Source organism: Micromys minutus (genome assembly GCF_963924665.1).
Source record: "Micromys minutus genome assembly, chromosome: 22".
NCBI classification, from domain to species: Eukaryota; Metazoa; Chordata; class Mammalia; order Rodentia; family Muridae; genus Micromys; species Micromys minutus.
This window is the reverse complement of record NC_137957.1, coordinates 38,474,175-38,499,011: the sequence shown is the minus strand read 5'-3', so window position 1 is coordinate 38,499,011 and position 24,837 is coordinate 38,474,175. Positions and strand designations below refer to the sequence as shown.

Genomic DNA, 24,837 nt, shown 5'->3' with positions numbered 1-24,837 from the left:
TTTGCCAATGTCTCCATTTTCAGAGGACTTCACTGTGGAATCTGTTTAGCATTTTTAATTCTCCATGCTGTGGTAATCATAAAATCTCCCGATCTAATTTCTTCCCTTAATATACTGGCAAGAACTTGTGGAGCAATGCTAATTGTCAGAAGGTAAAATGAGTCCCCTTGTTTGGAGCTTAATTTAATAGAGAATCATATGATCTTAATTTTACCGGAATAATCATTAAATTTACCAGATAATTTTTTAGAAAACTCCTAATGGTTCCTGTGGCTCCTGGTGACAATTATGTTTTCTTATTTCCCACTCTATCTGCACTGAGAATCAATCTTTATTTTACAGCTGGACTTCTGGGCTGGTATTTATTGGTGATTCTTCCTCTGTAAATTGCTCAGGACACTTGGCTCGTACCTTTTCCTACTTGTTTACTCTCTGATGAACCGAGTTGACTAGAAAGCCGTACTGATATGTGACTAGCTGCATACAAAATAAAATAAAAATATGAAATTTAAAATTTAAAACTGTGAAAGAATTGCCCTGAACGAGGTTGAGCTATCCAAATGTTTCTGTTGCTTTTCTCAGCTGTTATAATCTTTTCCAGGGACTCATCACCTTCAACTATGGTTTTAAATTTATTTTCTGTCCCTGTTACCCATGAGTCTCCTCTCATGGTTATGCTACATGGAAATTTTCTTCTTTTGCTCGGACTCCCAAAGAATGATGCTTTATGGCAACTGAACTGATTTCAAACCAACATAATCGATGCTTTTCTACTTTTATTTTTATTTTCCTGTGTCTTTCTTTGATTTGCTTTTTATTGTTTCTTGACTTTAATAAAAACACATTTAATCTCTTTTTCTCTGCTCTGTAATAGACGTTTCTAAAGCTAAGGATCTGTCCACAGCTGCTACCCTGGCTACCTATGACAGGTGAGGTTTCCTGTTCATTACTGTTGTCTTTTAAAAGCTTTGAGAGACATTCTCTATGGAACGGAGTCATAACCTTATCCTGCTAGTATATCTGCATCTTTCTTCTTTAGGTGTGTTTTCAAGTGATTTTTTTCTCAATTGGGTGTATTCGTATGTGTGTGTGCACACACGCATGCACACATGAATACAAGTGAGCACAGAGGCCAGAAGAGGGCATCAGTCACCGAAAGCTGGAGCTACATGCAGCTGTACACTGCCCAACACAGATGCTTCGAACAAAGCCAGGGGCCTATAAAGAGCAGGAAGTACTCTTTACAGCCAGGCCAACTCCCCATGTCTGTGCATGGCATTTTAAGCCATGGGATCATCATTGTTTAAAGTCACCTACATTGGGCACAAAAAGGTGGCATAAAACACCTAAAGGTTGTTTTTGGTGGTGCTGAAACATCTCATAGACTACAAAGGCTAAAGTCTAATCCGTATCCCTGTTAAGCATGACACGTGATGCTGTGAGCTAGAGAAACGCAGAGGGAAATCGTCCTAGCACAGTGTACTGGCTAGTTTTGTGTCAACTTGGCACAAGCTGGAGTTATCACAGAAAAAGGAGCCTCGGTTGAGGAAATGCCTCCATGAGATCCAGCTGTAAGGCATTTTCTCAACTAGTGATCAAGGGGGGAGGGCCCAGCCCATTGTGGGTGGTGCCATCCCTGGGCTGGTAGACCTGGGTTCTATAAGAAAGCAGGCTGAGCAAGCCAGGGGAAGCAAGTAAGTAACATCCCTCCATGGCCTCTGCATCAGCTCCTGTTTCCTGACCTGCTTGAGTTCCAGTCCTGACTTCCTTTGGTGATGAACAGCAATGTGGAAGTGTAAGCTGAATAAACCCTTTCCTCCCCAGCTTGCTTCTTGGTCCTGATGTTTGTACAGGAATAGGAACCCTGACTGAGACTCACAGGATGAAATATTGCACATGCAGAAGTCCGCCATGAATGTGAGCCAACAGACATGAGTACTATGTCTGCTCCGTTCCCTAGCAACCCCGACCGAATGAAGACCTATGAAAGGATCTCATAGGCCTCACAGTTTATGCATCTGGAACTGTCTAAGCCAGAGGTTCCACTCAGTCTTCAGGCTCAGGCGTTTGTGATGGCACTACTCATATCATCTGTTGAGCTTTCAGACCAGCTGTCATTACTATTTTATTACTGTTGTTGTTGTTGTTGTTGTTGTTGTTGACTTTGATGATCCTTGTAACTTGCCTGAACACTACAGACAACTTCTGCCTTTTACAAGTTTTGACTGCTTTTCAGTTGAATACGACTTTCTAATTCTGGCCAGCTCTCTGATCGCCATGGCCTAGTGTACTTAATAAACATTCTCCTCCAGCTTTTGAAAATATTCCAAGCTTTGGCTTTCAGAAACGAGGTGTCTATTGTAGAAAAAATGCTTCTGTGTTGATTCCCTTCCTTTTGGTGGCATTTTAAAAAAATAAACACCATGTTATTTGCTGTTATTTTTATTCAGATGGGACATGGTAGGTTTATACCCCACGTGTCAGTGGTCTGAGGACAAGGTGAATGTATCTGGTGTGAGACATTGTAGTTCTGTTTGAGAGTAAAAACCATCATTCCCGCTTAGGAAATAGAGGGGCCTTTAAGGCCTATTACTTCCGAGAATGTCTTATCCATATACTCAAAGGGGAGCTCCAAGAAATGGCTCTGCTCACTGTGACAGAATCAGGAACACGTGATGCACACACAAACTGGACTCTGAAGCTCCAGTGAGAACTGACAGCTGCAGAGACATTTACTCATAGTGCCCCAGGGGAAGCGGCCTGCTGTGTTTGCCAGTGGTGATGGAAAGGAGTTGCGGTCGGCCTGCTTAGCTCGGGTGCAGAAATACTTTTATGGTCAGTCAGTTGCCCACAGAGACACAAACCTTCTCTGTTTATTTACATCTGCCACACTTTCCCTCTACCTTTATAAAAGTCACTGGCATTTACAGAGCCACAATGGCATGTACCTTTTCAAGAAGTCATGAACAGGGACAGATATCTCCACCATGAGGTGAAACTTCTCGTCGTTCATGCACTTGAGCATGATTTGTGTAAAGAATTCCAGGAATCTCGGTCTCTGCTTAAATTTCATGACTATAAAAAAACGAGACGTTCATTGGAGAGTTAGTCACCCCTGTCCCCAGTAACGGTTCTTCAAGGTTCTTAGTGCTGGCACGCATGCCTATTAATCTGTGTTTAGAGTTACACCATTCCTCCCCTCCCTTCCCTATCTCTCCATGCCCCCCTCCATCCCCTCTTAAAATCATGGTCTCTTTTTTTAAAATCATTGTTACATACACGTATACGCACAAATGATTTTATATAAATACAACCTAGTAAGTCCCTGTAATATATATACTTGTATTAAAAAATTATACCCACAGATAAATGTAGTTCTCACCACTTCCTTTGGCAGCAGAGAGAGACCATCACAGATTACAGAAAGCCACACCATAGGGCCCCTAACCCGAACTGATACATCTATGTGAAAACCCCTTTGCCTACAGCCATTGCAACACTGTATCAGCCTGAACAATGGCAGTAACAGTCCACATTCAAGGAAGGATCTTGTGAGGCCCCTTCTCAGAGAAGGACTACAAGCAGAGAGAGAGAGGGTTACTCTCTTGCAGAGGATGAGCCCCCTTACTGGTTAGATTTCTTTTTAAAGGAGTGTATGTTGGATGAGCTACTGTTTTATTGCAAGGGCCACTGATAATTTTACACTACATATTTGGTTTATTCTACAAAACAACAACAACAACAAACAATAAAAAGAAAGATTTGGCTGAAGCTGCCTGTGGCCCATGGCTATCAGAAGAAAGCACTACTCACTTCTTACACTGGTTTGTCCCCACATCCCTCAGGGCTAAACAGAAGTGTAGCCCTCACTACCTAGCTGAACTTTAAAATGGTGGCACTTACGAGCGCCCTTCCTTTTGTCAGCTGCATAATGACACAGTTTGCTTCAAACAAGGTCTTTCTTCCCGGACTTTATGTCTCAGTTACGCAGCAGTCCAGGGCTGGGTGGGAATGCCCAGCACCCGAGGAGCCTCTGAGCAGACACCAGAAGCCGCCTGCAGGAGAAGCCACTTCTGGCCACTCACCTTCCTTCATGGCACCCTTCACAGTCCAGTTTAGAACCACAGGGTAAAGGAAGATCGGGTCCTCTGCTCCAGACAGTTCAGCTGAGATGACTAAAGTAAGAAAAAAAAATTAGTAAACCCTAAGTTTTCTTTGGAATTCAACAACAAAATACAAACCTGCTAGAGGGTGCTCGTTTGTTTGTTTACAATAGGGGAATTACTCAACAAAAACTAAAGAATGGAGGAAGGTAGGGTAAAAAAGATCCATTGCTTTCCTTTTCCTTAAAATTTAAGAGGCCTGTTAGAATTCTTCCAAACTCTACCCCTACAGCTACCTGGCAACAGCCAGATATGCTCCACCCCACAGTTACCTGGCAACAACCAGATATGCTCCATCCCACAGTTACCTGGCAACAGCCAGATATGCTCCGCCCCACAGTTACCAGGCACTATAAAAGGGGCTGCTTGCCCCCTCCTCACTCTCTTGCTCTCTTCTCTTGCCTTCTTGCTCTTACCCCTTTGTCCCTCCTCTACCCATTCCCTTTCCCACTCTCTCTCTCTCCATATGCTCATTGCCAGTCTCTACTTCTCTACTCCTCTCTCTCCCCCACTACCCTCTTAACACCCCTCCCCATACCCTGAATAAACTCTATACTATACTATACTGTACTATAATATACTATACTATACCATACTATACCATACCGTCGACATTGTGTGGCTGGTCCCCCAGGAAGAAGGGATGCCCAACAGGGGTCTGCCAGAGGCATCCCCCTTCCCCCCACACCTCACTACACCTCCATAGAACATATCCCCTCCACTCTCTTTATCATTTTTCTAACATTGGTGCCAAAACCCAGGACATACCTTTTCTTCATCTTTTTATAAACACATCAGGGCCAACCAACAAGATCTAGCCATGACACTAACCCCATCCTTAGGGAGTCATTCTAAAAGCTTTAAACTACAGCACAGCCACCGGAGTCAATGTGGGTCACATTCCACTTTCTTGGTGTTAAGACATGAACTCCTTACATAGCAGGGGCCCACCTGAAATCTGTGGTCCTCCTGCCTCAGCCTCCAGAGTTCTGTGACTACTTGTATGCACCAACCTGCACAACTCTGTTTAAGCTCTAACCATGACATTTCTTAAACTGTGAAATTTGATGTTGGGGGTGGAATGGGGTGGGGTGGGCCTGGGTGGGCTGTATTTAACATCTCTGCCTCTAAGTTTTAGCCTTTAAAGTGGATATAAGAACAATTTCCTTATCTGGTTGTTATACAGATTTTGTGCGATTATTTAACGTATTTAAAATGATGTTTCACACATAGGCGACCCCTGCGCAAAATCATTTTTATTGTTATTGAGTTTACTGTGTAGCTAGTAATAGGTTTTATTTCCTAATAAAATTTTGTTGGTATTGGGATAAATAATTCACTTTACATTTTTAAGAAATCATACTTTTATGCATGTAATTAGATAATTAAAGTTTGCCCTACAGTAGGTTTGCCGATTATGAGAACAATATAACATCAGGCTCAAAAACTCAGCCTGAAACAGAAAAAAAAATATGCTGAAAATGAGAGCGAGCCAACGGCATAGCCAAAGCGTATTATAAAAGCAGGTGGGACCCTGGGCTTACCCTGTTCCCAGAAGCCCACCCGCACGGGACAACAACGTGTAAGCCCCCTTTTTCTCTGCCTTACTCAGTATGCTTAGGAAACAACTAACAATTTTCAAAAAATAAATCAAATTCCCAGGTGTCTTTGCAAACTGCAAAGTTCAAAAAGCTAATCGTTACAGTAACACATCAGCCCACCCTGGAGTTCTCTAGGATGATGACCTAAACTTAGGCTCACCCCTCACTACTCACTACATGTAGGTCGAGGCTCAGACCACCTCGATATCACACCATCCTGGGGCTTCTCCCTAGCACAGTTGCCTTTAGGACAGCAACTCCCAATCTGAGGTCACCCACGCATTCTGCTCCCACGAGCCCCGGGTCCAGGGATGCTGTCACACATCCTTCAATGCCCAGGACAGAAACACCCCTATTGTGCTGGCTGGTTTTATGTCAACTTGACAAAAGCTAGAGTCATCTGAGAGGAGGGAGCCTCAATTGAGAAAATGCCTTCATATGATCCAGCTGTAAGGCACTTCCTTAATTAGTGATTGATGGGGGAGGGTCCAGCCCATTGTGGGTGGAGCCATCCCTCGACTGGTGGTCCTGGGTTCTATAAGAAACCAGGGTGAGCAAGCCAGGGAAAGCAAGCCAGTGAGCAGTACCCTCCATGGCTTCTGCATCAGATCCTTCCTCCAGGTTTCTACCCTGTTTGACTGCCTGTCCTGACTTCCTCCTCTGATGAATAGCAAAATGGAAGTGTGAGCTAAATAAGCCCTTTGTTCCCCAAGTTGCTTTTTGGTCATGGGGCTTCATCACAGCAATAACATCCTTAACTGAGACAATCTGCAAAGAACTATTTGAACCAAAGTATCAACGGTGCCAAGGTTATAAACAAACAAACAAAAAAAACCAGAAACATAAAAATACAAAAACAAAAAAAAAAAAATCTCTAAAGCTGGAAGACATGGGCCCAAGTCCAAGTCACCCAGGCAAGTCTAAGTAAATCCCTTATCATTAGGAGGCACACCTGTAAAAAGCAGTGAGTAAAGTCCTATTAATAAGGTGTTGTTAGGATTAATGGCTTGATGTAGACACACTGTATAATCCTTAAAGGGTTTAGCAAATACTAATCTCATCATAATTCCTTCCACGAGATATTTTCTCCTTTTGAGAAACATAATGCTAAACATATACAAGAGGGAAAAACATTACGTTGCTTTGTCATTTTGAGTAGATGTGTCTCCAACAAGGCCAGCTGTTCGTTTATCTTTTCGGGCACCAGCACCTGCTGCGACTTCTTGGTTTTTGAAGTTTTCTTAGAAGTACCCTAGAAACATTGGTAAATGTCAAAATGTATCTCAATGTGTTAGGGAAACTGGCATTTTCAAAGAACTTGTTTTATGCTCTGTTTCTCTCTTTTCTGTTTGGTAGGCAGGACTGTGATCTGAGCGGTCAGCCCACAATAATTAGCAACTTACAGTCACTGATACTGCATTCTAGCTAAAAGTGCTAAGAGTTACTTGGAGAGAACCAAAATGTTCCCATTTCCTGTCTCTCCTTTCCAGGAATTCCCACTCTAAGCCAGCACCTTCCAGAACTGGTGAAGGTGATAGTGAAGATCGTGGTGGTGGTGATGATGGGGTGTGTGTGTGTGTGTGTGTGTGTGTGTGTGTAGGTGTGTGTAGGTGTGTTTTGAAAAAGTATCTTTTGTAGCCCAGGCTGTCCTCAAACCACTAAGTAGCCAAGGATGACTTTTGAGCTTCTGATCTTGCTTCTGATCTTGCTCGTCCCCAGTGCTGGGATTCTGAACATGCTCCACCACAGTCTGTTTATGCAGAGCTGGGGACCAAACCCAGGCCTAGAAAAGCACCCTACCTTCTGTGGAACATCTCCAGTTGCTGCTCTCTTCCTAAAGTAGCTGTCACCTCCAAAATTCTCAAAATAAAATCCCAGCCAGCCAGCCCTCAGGAAGGCACTTGTGTTCTTTTGTCCTGCCTTTCCAGGGGGAGCCCCTATACAACCCAGCTCTTGTCCCAACTGCTCTGCCTCTCACTAAAGCCTAACAGAATCAGTAAAGAGCAAATTAAGTGCTGGCCTATGTGCCCAGGTTGGTTTCTCTGTCTGAGACTGAGAATTGACCTTCACTGTCTCTCGTTGTCACAAACAAAACCCTCTAAGCCTCTTTATTCTTAGAAGAGGTTACTAGGGGCTCCAGTGATTTCTATCTCTGACAAATTAGCAGATCCTCCAACCTTGGTCAGTGGGAAGTGTCACAACACCTTGCTGGGCCAAAGACTCCCAGGAGAATAGTGTGAGACCCACCCATGAAACTGCTAAGGCTCAGAGCCTTGAGTCAAGGTCCGGATGACCCAGGGGGCATCAGACAGACTGAACAATTGGCTTTAAAACAACAAACCCAGGTTGTCTCCAGCTTAATCAAAATTTCTCTAGGCAAAGCAAACCGCACATCCTAGTCTCCCAAAAGATGTGACAGCTTCAAGTGTCCTCAAGGCAGGATGATTTGGAAACCTTTCCAGCCAACAAATTGTCTTGCCTCTCTATCTCAGGAGAGAGGTATGGAAGCAGTCTAACTCGAGGTAAGAGGACAAAGGCCCTTCCTGGTGTGCCCCAGCAACATCTCACAACCTCACCTACAAACGTGTTTAGACCACAGCATTCCAACAAAAAGCAATGGAGCCTAAGTCCCTCCAAGGCCCCTTCATAGGAAGTACATATCAAAAGTCACTCTCAAAATGAGCAACAGTTTGGTGTCTGTGACTCAGCTATACATTCACCACCTTCAGCAAAGCACTCAGAACAAAGCAACTTTGACTCAATGCCTCCTAAAAAACCCTCTTTTACGTCCAGTGTCCAACTGAAAGTAGAAAGGTCTAGCCCCAGCTACCTTGCATTCAGTACCTGAAGCATGAACTACCTCCTAACCATATCTTTTCGAATATTTTTTAAGTTAAAGAAGTTCTTAATGAAATCACTTTCTTTGATGTAAAGATGACAAATTGATAGACTTCTAATGTGTTTAATGATTAAATGAAACAGATAAATATATAAAAGAGAGAAACAAACAAAACAAATTACCTCCTCTGCAGTTTCCTCTTGGTCAATCCCAAATAGAGACTTGCACCCTGATGTGATATCCAACATCTTCTTCCCATAATTTATAAGCATTATTGCCAGGTCGTATTCCTTCCAGGAACGTAGAATCTAATTAAAAATAAGTATTAATTATCTCTGTTGGATGCCTTTCTGTTTCCAAATGCAATGCATAATTTTTCATAAATTCAAATTCCCCTAAGTCCTGTGAGCCTAACAATCCCTCACAAGTGTTAAGAAAATGGTAAACTTACCTCCAGATTATGTATCTCTAGAGTTGAAATTATGTAACTCTACTATTCTTTAAATAAAGAACTGATAACAGCTTATCAATAATGCATTTCCTATCTCTCTGGACTATAGAGCCTTATGCTTTGTGGTATAGCGCTCCACTGTTAAACTCTTTCTACTTTTAAAGCCATATTAAAATGATTGTTTCTTAAGGTCATATACCCACACCTTTTGTTCTGAGTGCTTGGTTGCTTGCTTGTGTTTTTTGTTGTTGTTGTTGTTGTTGTTTGTTTGTTTGTTTTGTTTTTTGAGACATTCTCATGTGGCCTAGGCTGGCATTAACTCACTGAGTGGCTCAGGGTGATCCAGACCTCCTGATGTTCCTGTCTTTACCTACAGAGTGCTGAGATTATAGATTATTGGCATATACTATCATGCCTGCCTCATCTCAAGTTGCTTTCTGTGTGGGGAGTGGCACGATTCCTGACCATGTGATATCTTGAATGTGGAGGGGTGCTAAGTCAGTGATTTGCAAGACACCTCAGTAGATGGGTGGGCAGATTCTATGAAAAGCTGAGAGTAAGTGTCTTAGTTAGGGTTTTACTGCTGTGAACAGACACCATGACAAAGGCAACTCTTACAAGAACAACATCTAACTGGGATTGGCTTACAGGTGCAGAAGCTCAGTCCATTATCAAGGCAGTAACATGGCAGCATTCAGGCAGGCATGGAGGAGCTGAGAGGTCTACATCTTCATCTGAAGGCTGCGAGAAGACTGGCTTCCAGGCAGCTCAGAAGAGGGTCTTAAAGCCCATCCCCCACTGTGACACACTCCCTCCTACGAGGCCATGCCTACTGCAGCAAGGCCATACCATGCCTCCTATGAGTGCTACTCCCTGGGCCAAGCACATTCAAGCCACCCCAGGAAGCACACATTGATTCTTCAAGGGTAAACCCACGCCATCCTTCTCACACACTACCCAGCAGTCTCTCTTTGCCCTTCCCAGCCTGGCCCTTGTCCACTTCTCACCTGTAATCTTTCATCACCAATGTCCTTACTCAGCCAAGCACAATCCCGACACCTCCGTGTTCTGGAACCAGTGCATGTCTTGTGTCTCTCTGTGGCTGAGTACGTTTCCTAGTGACCTGCCTTCCCTTATTTCCAGAGCTTTGTTCTACCTTATCATGATGAGCCTGGTTCTACCATCAACTCCAAGATTTTGTGGCCAGTCATCTGGCTTGTGTACTGTCCACTGTAGTGACTCCAGAAAGGAAAAGGAACACATGCGTGGTAAACCCCGAGGGCCCACTAAGTCTAAATATGTTTGTGTGAATCTGGATACGCGTAGCTACCACTCGTGACCCAAGAGTCTTCTCTTGACCATAAAGAAATACCATCACAGAAAACCACAGCCAGACACAATGCAGCTGCTCAACCTGTGCTTCCATTTGGCTTCAGACAGAGCCACACAACCTCTTGTCTGAATATATATGAGAAAGCAATAAATAAGAATTGATTTTTCTAACGACAAGAAAAACAGGGCTCATTCTATCCAACATGCCAAATAACGGACAGAAATGCTCCTGTGTGACAAATGTTTGGCACTGACAATGTTAAAACAATGCAAAAAAAAAGGTGAGATGACAACTCTCAGGGGTGGCACCTCATTTGGAACTGCAGTAACCTAGAAAGGGGGGTCTGTTGCTCACATTAAAAAGACTGAATCCTCTGAAAAGATTCTTTTTCTTCAGAAGAGAAAACAGTGTTGTTTGACTGAGTTTCACAAGTTCTGAGAGAAAACCTAGATCTGCTGTATCAAATGATACAATCCCATAAACACCTAAAATCTGGGATTCAGAGATAGCCCATGATTTTGGGAACTATAGGCCAGAGAAAAGGAAACTTCTAGAATGGCAACTGCCCAACATACCAGCTGGGGAAAAGCACAGCTGAAGTATCTTGATCTCTATATTTTTTTGCAAGGTAAGAAGTCCTCAGGGTCACTTCTTGTATGACATAAGGTAATCGCCTGACTCCTCAAGCAAGTGGAGAGAAGGTAGAAATATCACTAGCAAGCCAGGTAATGCACAGAGCCACGTGCATGTGCCCAGGGCTGAAGGTAGGAGCCAGAGGGTCTAAGGATGTAGACCGCCCCAGGGGCCTAACTACTAATGGAACCAGCATCCTCCCCCATCTTCCACAGTTGTTATCTCTGGAATCCACTGGTATTTCTACCTCCTCACTGTGAGCAGGCAACCTGCAAGGACCGCCTTCTGCCTCTTCATCCCTGCCCCTGTACCGCCCCCCAACTCCCTCCATATTAAATTAAAATGTCTTAGACAACTGAGAAGCAGCGTTCATTGTGTCTGTCCTTAACAGAAGACTTGCTGTTGGGAAGTTACCAGATACCTTGGAGTATTTGTTGGGGTGGAGCTCTGTAGTGGTCACTGGCCTTTAAGTACGGTGCTTGGTTGTCCCCAGTGTTCTGAAGAAGAGTGCACACTGCCCCCTCCCCTCCTGGAAAGGCCAAGCAGGTAAACATTCTCTGAAGATAGTAGTATGGGTTTTTGAGAGATAGTCCAATGGTTAAAAGCTCTTGTTCTTGCAGAGGACCAGTTTCAGTTCCCAAATGACAGCTCACAACCATCTGTAACTCCAGCTCCAGCGAATTCAGCACCCTCTTCTGACTCCCAAGGGCACCAGGCACACACACACACACACACACACACACACACATAGGCACACACACAGTGCCCATACATGCAGGCAAAAACCACTTACACACATAAAATAGGATTTAAAAATATTAAAATAATAATAATAATAATAATAACAACAACAACAATAATAATAATAATAATAATAGAAAGGCAGCAGGGGCACTCTAGGCCCAGCACAATACTAATGAGCTTAGCAACATAAAGCAACTCGGCTCTTTGACCACGCCCTATGAGGGCAGGAGTTGCCAGTGTTTACAGCAAGTTAAGGAGACAGATGAATGTTGCAGAAAGGCTGAGAAGGGTGAGGATGGGGTGAAGATGAGGGGGAATAACAGACAGGTGGGGGGGCCTCATCAGATTCCTCCCCCTGCCTAGGGTTTGGAAGCACAAGCTGCTCCCTGGAGCAAGTGCATCTTTGCAACTTATGGGTGACTCTTTCCTTTTCTCTCAACAGCCTGACTGGCAGCCTCCTAACTTGCTACTGCTTCAGCCTTGGTCAGTACCCTCTGATGATATGTGTAATTCTTCTCTTCTGAGCTCCAGGCCCACAGGATCACTTGGGGAGCACTTCTTCGGATTTTCTGCAAGCCTTAGAATTGAGTCTATCTAGAGCACATCAGTTTCTCCTTCAGTACACAGGAAACTATTCCTCATCTGGGCTTAGCTGAAGTCACTGTGCTTATCCAGCTGACCAGAACACATCGGTAGCTTACTAACGCAGGCCGTGCCTTCTCATCCCTTCTCCCTTACATGGGACGGATTGCCAGCTTCCCGATTAAGCTCATAAAGAACTCTTGAACCTATCTTCTGTCCCCTCTGCTTCTCACATGCCCTGTTTCACCAGTTATCACTGCCCCCAGTCGTGTCCCCTCCAAATTACAAGCTGTCCTGCAACCTGAATCATTTCTTTCTCTAAAATTCAAATCCCATTTTACCGTCCCTGGATCGAAAGCCCTCAAAGGCTCCTCGCCTGCTCAGTGCTATACCTTTAAATCAACTCTTTGACCATGCTCTATGAGGTTTAACAAACCCCATTCTCCTTTTTATGAAATGCTACAAACAAAGCAAAACAAAATCTGCATATTGTCTGGAAAACCCAGTCACCTACCTACCAGGCATTTTCCCAATCTGACATTTTGCCTTTAACTGTGCTTATAATTTCTTGCCGTCAAAGTGTTCCAGCTACAACTAGCAATATTTTTTGGTATGTGTCCCCCTTGCTGAGGAAGGTGACCCCTGTCTCCAAGGCCATGTAGACTTCCTTGGATCCAGCCGGAGGTTATTGTGGTGGGAGGTAGGGATCTGGCTTTACTTCAGATGAACATCCCTTACACTAGGGTCCCCCACACTGGAAGCCATAACAGAGCAGGGTCTCCACAGCCAATCAAACTGCTACCTGTGTAACACACTCCTCTCTTCCAGAGACAGCTGCTGGACCTAAACCCTCTAATCTAGTCCACCAATCGATATGCCCACGATGCTGGTAATACCATTTTTACTAAGGTGGCTTTGTGGTGAGTTTTCGTATCTATTGAGACTGTTTAAACGATTCTAGAAAAAAAAACCCGTGGGGATTACAATTAAAACTGCATTAAATTTAAGTGTTATTTTAGGAAAGCTTTATATTTCTGCTACAGACTTTCTCCCTTTGTATACAGGAACTTGGGGTGGCCTGCCATATGCTCAAATTTGAATGTGTATCCTTGGCAAGATTTCAGTTCGTTCATGCAGGTTCGCTGACACTTTGCTGAGTTTTAAATAGTACAGTGTGCCCTCTTTATCCCTAACGCTTCCTGACATGAACTAAAACTATCACTCAGATCTGCTCAATTTATACACCCACTTGACATAGTCTTCCTATGACTCTAGTTGTTCCTTACAAGATGTTTGGGACCCCTCCAATCGCAAATAAGCTACATCTTCCCTTTCTATGACTCCAAAGGCATTGCAAATCCATGTCTGGTGCACAAGAGGAAACCCCTGGAAATAAGGACTTCCAGTTCAAAGTCCCTCCTGGGCCCAGTGTTTAAGGAAATGGCTTTAGAGGTTTGCCATTTCGAATGATACTTGCTTTAAAATTCGGGTAAGTGTCCTAATCATGATTCAGCCACCCCCTTCATTCCACGCTCACTAGCAATTTTCATAGGAAAGGTTGCTAAGTGTTATCAAATGTCTTTGTGGCATCTTTCACATAATCTTATTTTTCTTGCAATTTGCTGTTATAAAAAAAATTCAAGGTTTATTTTAATTTCAGACTCTGTCCCTTTTGTAGCTCTAAGAATTGAGGAGGGGGAAGCCTTAGTCTTTTATGCCCGACGTGGAGCCTGTCTTTGAGACTGGAATGTAACTGATCTGAAGCCTTCCGACAGCAGGGGGAGGTCAGCCCGGGACAGCCCGGGACAGTGCACCATGGCTATCCTGTCTCTGGTTAATGTTTGCGGTTCTGAACTCTGCTCTCTCTAGTGTGAGAATCACCATCTCCCTGTGGTTTTTTTGTCGGTAGGTTTTTGCACATTACCATTGTCCTCGACATTTTAGATGTATCTCTTGAAGTACTGTCTAGATAAGAACCTACATTTCAAGCTCTCCTGGAAGCCTGTCTTCTAAGATCATCCACACTTGGGAAAGTGGTTTAAACTTATTTCATTACTTCATCTTTAAAAATAAATACTCTCTTCCTTGCTTCTTACTTTGTTGTGTGTGTGTGTGTGTGTCCTGTCAGAGACACACACTTTCTGTAACAATCATAAATTTGCACAACCATGGTCCTGGCTAGAATCCATGTCAACATTCCCCCAACCCCTCCTCAGCCACAGTGGCAGCTTTAGTTCTGGGTTACTCAGAAGTTTGTCTTTCAAGGACGATTCTTGTCTTTCAAGAAACCCAACTTAGCATCTGTATTACAAAGTCCAATTCATACCCTTATCCTCTATTTACTTCTAATAATGCATATATTGAGAGATTCGTCTTTCCTATTATTCCTCTCTTTTGTCTACCTCTATCTCAGGACTTCTGCTTGGAGTCAATTGTCATTTGATAAAGTGTTTCCCCAAGTGTTTTCCCCAGATAAGTGCATGGGGCACAATGCTCTGCAAACACTTGTACTTTGAAAAGTGTCTATTTTTGCCAGAACCAATGAATGGTATCTTTCTCGGTTATTAGTTCTGGGACCTCGAGCCTCACCCTCAAACAGCATTTCTGTGTTTTGCCTTCTCTTACTGCTATGCTGGGAGCTGGTTGAATCTCCCTGTATTGCAAGCAGCCTGTTCTTCAGTACTGGAGACCTTACAGCTTGTCCTCAACCGTCGACTTCAAACAGGTCACCAACACCTCTTTACATGAGTGTCCTGCCTGAATTCTGCTGGGGACTCAGGGATTCTATTACTTCTCCATCTGTTTCCTTCTCAAACCCAGACTCCTGGTGTTTTCGTGTGACTGCTGGGTCTGCCCTCTGAATTTATTTGCCATTCCTGAGCAGTTCTACAATGAGGTAGTTTTATATTTGACTCACAATCTGCTACAATGACCTTTATCACATCTGTTTGTTACAGAGGCTTGGTGTCTTGCATCATTTATTTGGTTGGTTGGTTGGTTGGCTGGTTAGTTGGGTTGGTTGGTTGGTTAGTTGGGTTGGCTGGTTGGTTGGTTGGTTGGCTGGCTGGCTGGCTAGTTGGTTGGTTGGTTTCATACCATCTGATTGTTCTTTTTTTAAAGTTTTCTTTGCCTCCTTGGTCCCAACTCATCTCTGGTCTTTCTCAACATGATAAAGGGTCAATGCTACAAATATTCGCAGGTTCAGAGCCATCTTCCTCCCTTTCTGCTTTCAAAAACTAAATCTACTTTCTACTTTTCCTTCCTGCCTACTCAGCTGCAAGATGAAATTGACTGTGGGCTCCCATGCCTGTCCACTGTTCCAGGCCTTCTCATCTAAGGCAAACCTAGCCCATAAAGTCTCTCCCATAATTGATTTTTTTTTTCTGCTAAAGCTTCACAGAATTATTTGTGTGTGTGTGTGTGTGTGTGTGTGTGTGTGTGTGTGTGTGTGTGTGTTAAGCTCATGAGACAGAACTGGGTTGTTATCTTGATTACTTATTTCTTTAATGAATTTTAATCTCAGTAGGTTAAGTTTGTCTTAAGACCCAACTACCTGGCCTCAAACCAACCAAAATCACACATATTTGTACCTGTGTGACCTTAGTAGGCACTTGAATCTGTACCTCTTGCTTAAAGATTGCCCAGATCTTAAGCGAAGCCTTCCCCAAACTTCCTGCATCCTTATGTGTGTCACCATTTACTATTTGTGGCCTGAGCTAGACCTTCTCTCCATTAGGCTCTGGTTCCTTGGGCATATACCAAACACCCCAGCAGAACTAAGTAATCAGTAAGTATAATTATTAATTACACCAGCCTCATACCCTGAGAGTCTGTCTACCTAGCCTGTCCTTCCTTTCGTGGCTGCCCGTATTTTTTACATTTTGATTATAAGAACATTATACCACTCATTTTCTGATTGAACTGGCTTGTTTTGTGCATCAACTTGACCCAAGCTAGAGTCATCAGAAAGAAAGGAGCCTTGGTTGAGGAAATGCTAGGCATTTTCTCAGTGATCAATGGGGGAGGACCCAACCCATTATGGGTGGTGCTAACCCAGGGTTGGTAGATCCGGATTCTGTAAGAAAGCAAGATGAGCAAGCCAGTAAGCAGCACCCTTCCATAGCCTCTGTATCAGCTTCTGCCTCCAGGTTCCTGATCTGCTTGAGTTCCTGTTCTTACTTCCTTGGGTGATGGGCAGCAATGTTGAAGTGTAAGCTGAATAAACTCTTTTCTCCCCAACTTGCTTTTTGGTCATAGTGTTTTTGGTCATACATCAAATAAAACCTTGACTAAGACACAAATTAACCCTTTAACAGTGATGTTGCTACTGTCTCTGGGTTTTGGTTTTAATTTTGGTTCTGGGTTTGTTTTGTTTTGACAAGGTCTCATTATGTAGCTCTGGTTGCCTTGGAACTCACTCTGTAGACCTGGCTGACCATGAAGTCACAGAGATCCAGCCTCCTCTGCCTCCCAAGTGCTGTCATTCAAGGCATGGTCACCACCCCCAGCTGTTTGTCTCTGTAGAGCTAAGTGATTTAACCGAAAACCTGCCTGCAAGGGTCCACCCACCACAATCACAGCCTGACAAGCTGTATGTGTCACACAGCATACTATGTCACTCTCCTCTTAGAACCCTGTGTGGCTGTAGGTGGTGCCAGATATCCAAATGCCATTTCAGAGACATCAAGGCTGAGTTTGTGGGACACCACTGTTTTATCAGAAGGTTCACCGTCCCTCCACACTGGCTTTTTGTCTAAGAAAAGATGCTGTAGGGATGCTGATGTTTCTTAAGAATTATTTTTAATTACAAGTTGGTAGAGGTGCCCCCTCTGGGACCAGAAGAGGGTGCTGGATCCCGACTTCTTCATTCGGGACCAATCCTAAATTTTAATGACACTAGACAGATGAGATTAATACCTTTGTCATGTAGAAGATACAGCAGGCGACCATGTGCTGTATACTTTCAAAGGCTGAAATGTTTTTCTTTGTATGAACAACACTTGGTATTCCTTGCAAAACCACAATACATTTTATCAAGATCTAAAAAACAGAAGCACAATGATTTTTATGTCAAAATACCATCCTATTTAGTATAAAATGTAGTATGTAAATCTTACCAGTCTTAAACTAGCCTCAAGCTATGAAGTCAATATGGCTTCAGCTACAAAGCTGCAGCCAATGATTATTGATAACGTATTCATTAGGCATAATGTCTTTATGAACTTAAAAACTGAAGAATACACAATAAATCTGTTAATAACCATACAACAATGCTTATTTTCTGTAAACACTGTAAAAGACAGAAGCCAAATGCTTTATAGACCCAAAACACTTCAGGTCACATCTGTGCTTGTGGGGAGCTTGGCAAAGGACAGAGAGGACCAGGCTGCGTGCGACTTAGAATGGAGGGACAGGCACTTGAGATGATAGGCTCTCTAAGATGGAAGCTGAGCATTCACGCTGCTGAATAGCAATTAATACTGGCGTCTGCTTCATTGCCCGGCTTCAGTGTTCCTGGATTTGATCTAGGAGCAGACTGTTGGACTGGGGTCTCGGTCCTGCTGTACAGGCCTGAGCAATACGATCATCAAAGAAGCAGAGCTGAGGTTAAGGCAAGCCTTTCACCATTCTGATGACCCCGAAGAACAAGTTAACATATGTATGCTTGTTCTTCTGAGATGCTTCAAGCCACCGTCCTAGCCACATTTTTATTATCCTGATACATTGATGAGGATGTTCAATGCTTGTTTAGTTCCTCCTTTCTGTGTTAACACCCTCTGTCCACGGTGCACACCACATCCCCAAATCATACTAACTAGCCCAGTCATTTCTCAAAGCTCACACACAAGCATGTCTGTGTGTGTGTGTGTGTACACGTGAGTGCACAAACACATAAATGTACCCAGAGAGAAAGTTGCTGTCATTTCACAAAATGACATTTATATATACTTGTCTGAACGTTTATCTTTTCCCTTCAGCTATGCCTCATGAAAGCACTTCCAAATCCACAGGGACAGCCCTAGTTTGTGTTGTTAATGGCTACGCATTACCATCTGGCCTGGACCAACCATAATTGTTGTTCTCACATTGAATAGCTCATGGCTAATGTCTTAGGTCTAGCACTACCATTGTTGCTCTTCGTTGACCTTGTCTCCATGAAACAGTACAGGAAACACCCTCATACATGCTAAGGAGCCCACCATGAGCAGCAGGTAAAGCCCTGCTTTGAGACCAAGTGCACAACCTAAGGCAATGGCCATCAATGCCATCTGTGATGCCAAATCCCCAGGAGGGAAAATGCCCAGACCTGGGACACAAAGAGCAGGAGGAACCCATCATTTGGTTCTTTTATTATGCAACACTTACAGTATGCTTGATCTGTCAAATAAATGCAGTTTTTTATTTTTATTAAACTTGTATTCTATTAAGTAAATTACCAGTAGAAAAATTACTGTATCCCAGATATTTGGTTTTAACATTGCTTGGAGTTAGATTTAATTTAATTAAGATTAAAGCTGCTTTTTCAAAACCCAAGAGCTTCTCACATTTCACACTGCCCTGCCTCTGAGTCAGAATGCCATGGTTACCTTGTGCTCTGACCAGCCACAGGACTTACAGATCTTACATTGTGAATCCAAGGTATGTTTCCAGAAACATCTGATACCCAAGCATCTTAGCACGGAGTGGATTTGGTTTTCTGTGCACTATCTACTTAGACCCCGGCTCCATTTCCCTGTTAGGTGGAAGCCAACGCGAAAGGCCACATTGACTTTGAGTATAATCTTTCCAGGGTTTCCTATGATCTCTTGGTCTTGGTCCTTTGGTCTCGTGGAGTTTGTTGTTTTTACAAGTTCTATCGCAATTGGGAAGATGTCCCCCGAAAACGTTAACTGAATATGGCATCCCCTGCATTTGCTTGGCTTCTTGTCCCCCTGCAGTTTTGCTTTATTTTACTTGTAATCCTTAAGCAGGGGTGGAGAGTTTTACATAGTACACAGAGCGGTCAGACTCTACATCTTTCAGATGAATAGCTACGAGTCTCACTGCCATTTATCCAAAATGTCTATTCGCCTGCCTTTGAATGAAAAGGGGGCTTTCTCGGGGTGTTCCCTGCGAGCAACCTTGGGAGGGCTTTAGCGACGTGTGTTGAAAAGATGCTGCTGTATCTACAGTGACAAGAGAATGCGGAAACTGGGAGAACTCTTAAAACTGAGACACAAGTCAGAGTCAGCGTTTAACTAGGGCCACCGGTCGGACTGCGTGTTTTCAAAGAAACAACACACTTTGTACTTCATGTGTGTGCATTTCTGCGCTCGTGTGCATGTGTGTTGCTGGCATATAATTTGTTACGACATGTTCCAGTTAACTCCTGAAATTTCACGTTTCTTCTTCTTGGTCCGTCTGCCCTTTACGGAGCATATGGGCTCTTCCCCGAAATGGCCAGGTTGTCTCCCGCACATACCGTCTGTGGAAGCTAGGGGGCGCCCTTACCTGGATGACCGGCACCAAAACGATATTGTGGTAGATAATGGGTGCCAGGAGCCCGTAGCACTGGGTCACGGCTTGAAGGGCGAAGTTGGCGTCATTGAGGAAGTTGCTGAGCTCCAGAGCCACTAGCATGTTCTCACATTCCACCAGCCTAGCAACCTGTGTGGACCGACATAAGAACCGCTGTTACTCAGGCTGAGTGCCAGGCGCTCAACCCCATAGGTCTTCAAGGGGCAGAGAGGGGAGGGGGTGGGAACCTTCTGGCTCAACAACATGAGCCATGATATAAAGAAAATCTAAGGTTAGAAAGCGCTCTCTACCTCTCCCTTAATGCTACTCGCGCATAGCACGCTCTTGAAATAAACTCCAGCTCATTTTGTAAGACAGTAAGGATAGAAAATGTGCCCATTGTCTTTATTGACAAGAGAAAAACTGGGGGGAGGGGGAGGCTGTATTTTAATTTCAGGAAAAAAAAACTCATTTAAAAAACTCATTTATGGTGGTGAACAATAATTAAAATGTAATACACCAACAGTATTGTGCCCCCTTGATTAACAGAGCCTAATTTCGCTTCTTAATTTGTTGGAAAATGGACCGTTTTCGGCAAGTCAGATTAATAGTTCTATTACATTTTCACTAACTAGATAGAAACGACAAAGAACGCAGACTTAAGAGTTGTGGTGTCAATGTCTTGTAAAAGGATAACAACCCTCTCTTCCCTTTCATTCTCCTCCCGGGGAGAGAGTTTGTGGTTGTTTTCTAGGTACATCCACGCTCACAAGAGAGACTGTGCAAACACCAACCGGAAGTCCAGCAGCTTTGACTGGAACGGCGGTTTCTGGTACTGACATGGAAGCACTTTTAAAATGGCTTCGATTTCAGACTGGGTGCGGCAGAGAAGAAACAATACCGAGAGGGTGTTCAACACGGTGGGTGGTTTTGGTAACATGAACTCCAGGACAGTGAATTGGACTCAAAAAGAGAGACTCCTTTTACTGGCACAGGCCTAGCTACCGGCTCATTAATCAATGAGCAAATTGAAAAGGTATTAAAAAAAAAAAAAAAGAAAGAAAGTACATGTCTGATGCTTCCATATGTAGTGGGCGAGGTCAGAACAAAGACACACAAGCTGGAATGAAGCCTGACTTTAGATCATTGTTAACGTCAGAACACTATGGGGTCTGGACTCAACAGAGCCAGGTAGAGATGCCCTGAGAGTCCACCGCTAGGAGAGCGGTTAAACCCCTGCCTCTGTGTAAGCATGCAACTCAGTATTTCAAAAGAGCATGCAAGTTAATACACGCCAGCACGAGAGTCCCTCTAAGAAAGGGACGTCTTAAAGAAGGCAGGTGGCTGAACAGTGTGACAGCATGCTAATCTCTCTTAGTTTTCAGAAGCACAGAAAGCACATAAAAGAATGAGGCTACTGTGCTCTTAGAGGTGGCGGGACTACATGTGATACAGATTTGAATTCTGAAGAATATACTGGTCTTGTACTCGGAGGGGAAATACAAATTGAGAACTATGAGACCTGCCTGGAATATAAAATAATACAGAATCCTCAGCCAAGCCCTCTTTGGCCATTAGTGGGAAGGACGCAGATCCCAAAAGGAATCTGTCCTTGAAGCATGAAGAAGCAGAGAGGGTGGAGCCACACGGTCTTAGCGAGGGGCAGTTACTCACTTGCTGGGCAGGGAAAATCTCGTTGCCTTTAATATTATCACAGTAGAGATTCTCTTCTTTAATTTTAATGTCGCTCATCACAAAGATATTTCTGAGGAAAAGGTATAAGAGGATGGAGGAAGTGTCTGCCAGGATGTTGGGATGAAACCTGCAGAAGAAGAAGTGTTAGGTGTGGCATTGTACATGGCTGTGGAAGGACGGGCCATGTGCATCTGCTCAGCCTGTTTGGATTCGCTGAGGCTCAGCACCCGCACAATGACCCTAACTGTGATGGCAGCACCCAAAACAGCTGTTCTGGGGTGTTCACTTAAATGAAAACCAAAGGCAAGTTCACAACCAAGAAGCCAAGAATAACCAGAGGCCAATGCCCCTAGTTCTTTCAAACACAAAGTTCTGGTCCATCACCATGATGCGATTACAAAGGTTAGAGAACAGGCCCAGGGGTCCAGCTGATGGCTTCTGTGAAGATGGGGGCAACTGGGCTATAGAGAATGAGTCTTAATGGCTCTGCTTATTTCCCATTGCCTTTTCTAAATTGCAGCCGGCAGAACCGAAGACCAGGAGAGATGTGAAATCTGTAAGACCTCTTCCGTTTCCAATGCGTGCATGCCCTGAGACCATGACGTCACTAATTCCCACTTGAAGTTGACCCCACCACCGTGAACTTCAGACTCCCTTACTAGGAGGGTTTCAGTTCTCCTGCCTCTCCCTGCACTGCACACGGCGCTTTCCCGTTGGTCTCTGGATGGCCCTCAGCACCTTGACACATGCCTTCATCCCGCCTATCACCTTCTGGCTCCACTGCACTCTCTGCACACCCCAGGGTCCAGTAAATCTCTCAGTATTGAGGTTCCCAGAACCTTAGTCTCTGCCACCTCTTATATCATTCTGTGACCCCATAAGGGACATCACTGTCACAACACCAATTACTTATTTACTTATTTATATTTTTTCCTTCACATTTTCAAAATAGCATTTGCTTAAAGCCTGCTATGTGCAGGACACACTCCTGGGCCCTGGGACACCACTGGGAGTCAAGCAGACTCTGAGCCATCAGGAACTGGGCTTCACCACAGAGTTATGCGTCAGCTACGAGATGTCAGTACTGCTCAGTGGTGCTTCAGCTCTTCCTGTGCACATGTGCACATAGCTCTGTGCACGTGCATGTCCCATAGAATGTTCTACCAGCTCCGTGTTCTAAACCCTTGACTCTCCTAGGACAGGGCCACTGTCACCTGAGTTCTCTTGTGTCGTCAAACCCTCCCTCATCACTGGCTCCCTTCCCTCTAGACGTCAATATCCTTCCTAGAAGACTGACATTCAGGCTTCTCTTTCTCTCACACCCATGAGTCGTCTTCATAGGTTATTGGTTTCCATTTTCACTGTTCCTCAGCCCATCACAAAATCATTTCTGGTTTGTGGTCTCGTGTAAGTTGCTCTCTTGAATTCACTGATGGCCTTCAAATCACCAACTCTAAATGTTTCCTGATTTCTATCTTGCTCAACCTTTCTAGAATTTAACTGAGCCTGACCAAGTACTTGCACAATCTAGAGCGGGCTGGTCCCCCAGGTGACCCCCACTTCCCTTGGCAACCCATCTCCCTGGTTCCTTATTTCCTGGACAGCTCCCCTTTGACAGCCTTTCCTAACTCCATCTCTTACATCCTCCCCTTTGGTTAAGGCAACACCAGAATCAGTTCTTTTCTACTGAAGTTCAGCCATCATTCCCTGGGAGACAAGGCTCCTTTTAAGATTTCAGTGGTGACCTCCATGGACAATTTCCAAATCGCCATCTCTAGGGCTGACCGTCTCCTGAGTGTCAGCACTAAACAAAACATCAACTATCATCTCCTGACCTACAAAAGCATCCTCCTAGAAAAGCAACAGCAAACTCTCTCCAAGCCCACTGATTACTGCCCTCCACACACATCCCATTTCCCTTAGTAAATGCCAGACTCTCGGACGATTAGCACTAGAAAGCCCTGTCCTTTCTCACCCTCTCTTCTACACTGCAATGCACATAAAACCCAACTCTTAGCCCTTTCTCCTCTTCAAATGCCCCTCAAATCTTTTCCCCAGTACACTCATGATCCTCGCACAGGGCAAATGTTAAGGCTACATCTGTTTAATTGACACAGAATTAAGGTTTTTAGAGTAACTAAGTATTACCAATACCTCACTCTACCTAACATTAATAGTTTCAAATGCACTGTCTATGAGGGGCAAAGAGTTATGCGCATCATAAGTAGGTGACAGACTTTTAAGAGCTGGAAATACCAGCTGGACATACTCTGCTCTGCCACTCTTCTGAAGTCCTGCTCCTTCAGAAAAAAAAAAATGGCAGCAAAGTCACAAGATACTCAGCTATTTTCTATGGGTTCTACCTGAATGTTGGCAACTTCTGGGAGCCTATTTGAAGCAAAGGCAGAAACCTTTATAACCACAGTCCACACGCCAAGCTCTTTCCTTAACCCATCTCTCCCTGATCAGTCTCCACTGAGTAGCCATGTTTTCAGCTCTAGCTGCTAACACTTGACATTTTTATCCTGAACCCTTTCTCCATATGACTCTTCCTTTCTCCTGCCTCTAGAAAGGAAGCATCTGACAAGGACTGGGGACCTTGGAGCATATACACCTTACAATTCTGATTAGATAGACTTTCATTTTACACAGGCCATCCCGAGATGAAAACAAACGATTTGGGGGATTTGATGTGACATTTCTAATTACCGTCTCTGTGTTATTGTCATGATGTTGCTTAGACAGATGACCGACTGATCGTCCTGCAGTGGAGGGGCAACGAAATAATCCCAGGCTGGTGAGAACACTTTCTTGGCCATCTCATAGTTACCGATCTGATAAGCGACCTGTGACGAAAACCACATTGTCTCAGGGACCTTTGCACTTGGAACATGTATATTTCAAACAGAATCTGACACATCCTCCTCACACACACTAATTCTACATTTGCCTATCTGCCCCGTGGTGCCACAGTGACGGGACAGGGTGCCCACAAATGACCACTGGCAGCGGAGGCAGGTGCATTTTGAAATCTCTTTTATTTCTAAATCACATAGAAATTTGAGACTCTGTAAGGATGTTTCAAATCCTCATAAGCAAAACAAAGATCACATCTGAGCCAAATTAATTTCATTTCCATCCGTCTCAGCAGTGTGCCCCATTTATTATAGATACCGTTATAATGAACAATCTGATCCAAGAGAAACAATCAGATTTCCCCAACCTGATATATATGAACTATAGTTCATTCTTTCCTGCTTGACTGACACTTTCAGAGCTTCTGTACAACAAAGAGTTGG

At 43.9% G+C, this 24,837-nt stretch overlaps 1 protein-coding gene across 1 annotated transcript in view; it reads right to left on the bottom strand.

The window, feature by feature from the left end:
* The window catches only part of CFAP54 (cilia and flagella associated protein 54), a gene marked incomplete at both ends in the record, with an annotated part of 273,781 nt that overhangs the window by 176,002 nt on the left and 72,942 nt on the right, over nt 1-24,837 (bottom strand). Inside the window, 8 exons of the mRNA XM_080935383.1 lie at nt 2,949-3,075; nt 4,086-4,175; nt 6,902-7,016; nt 8,786-8,911; nt 17,264-17,386; nt 19,838-19,993; nt 21,518-21,665; nt 24,248-24,384. Of these exons, the coding sequence (XP_080791509.1) occupies nt 2,949-3,075; nt 4,086-4,175; nt 6,902-7,016; nt 8,786-8,911; nt 17,264-17,386; nt 19,838-19,993; nt 21,518-21,665; nt 24,248-24,384 (1,022 nt within the window). The remainder of the gene's footprint in view (nt 1-2,948; nt 3,076-4,085; nt 4,176-6,901; nt 7,017-8,785; nt 8,912-17,263; nt 17,387-19,837; nt 19,994-21,517; nt 21,666-24,247; nt 24,385-24,837) is intronic.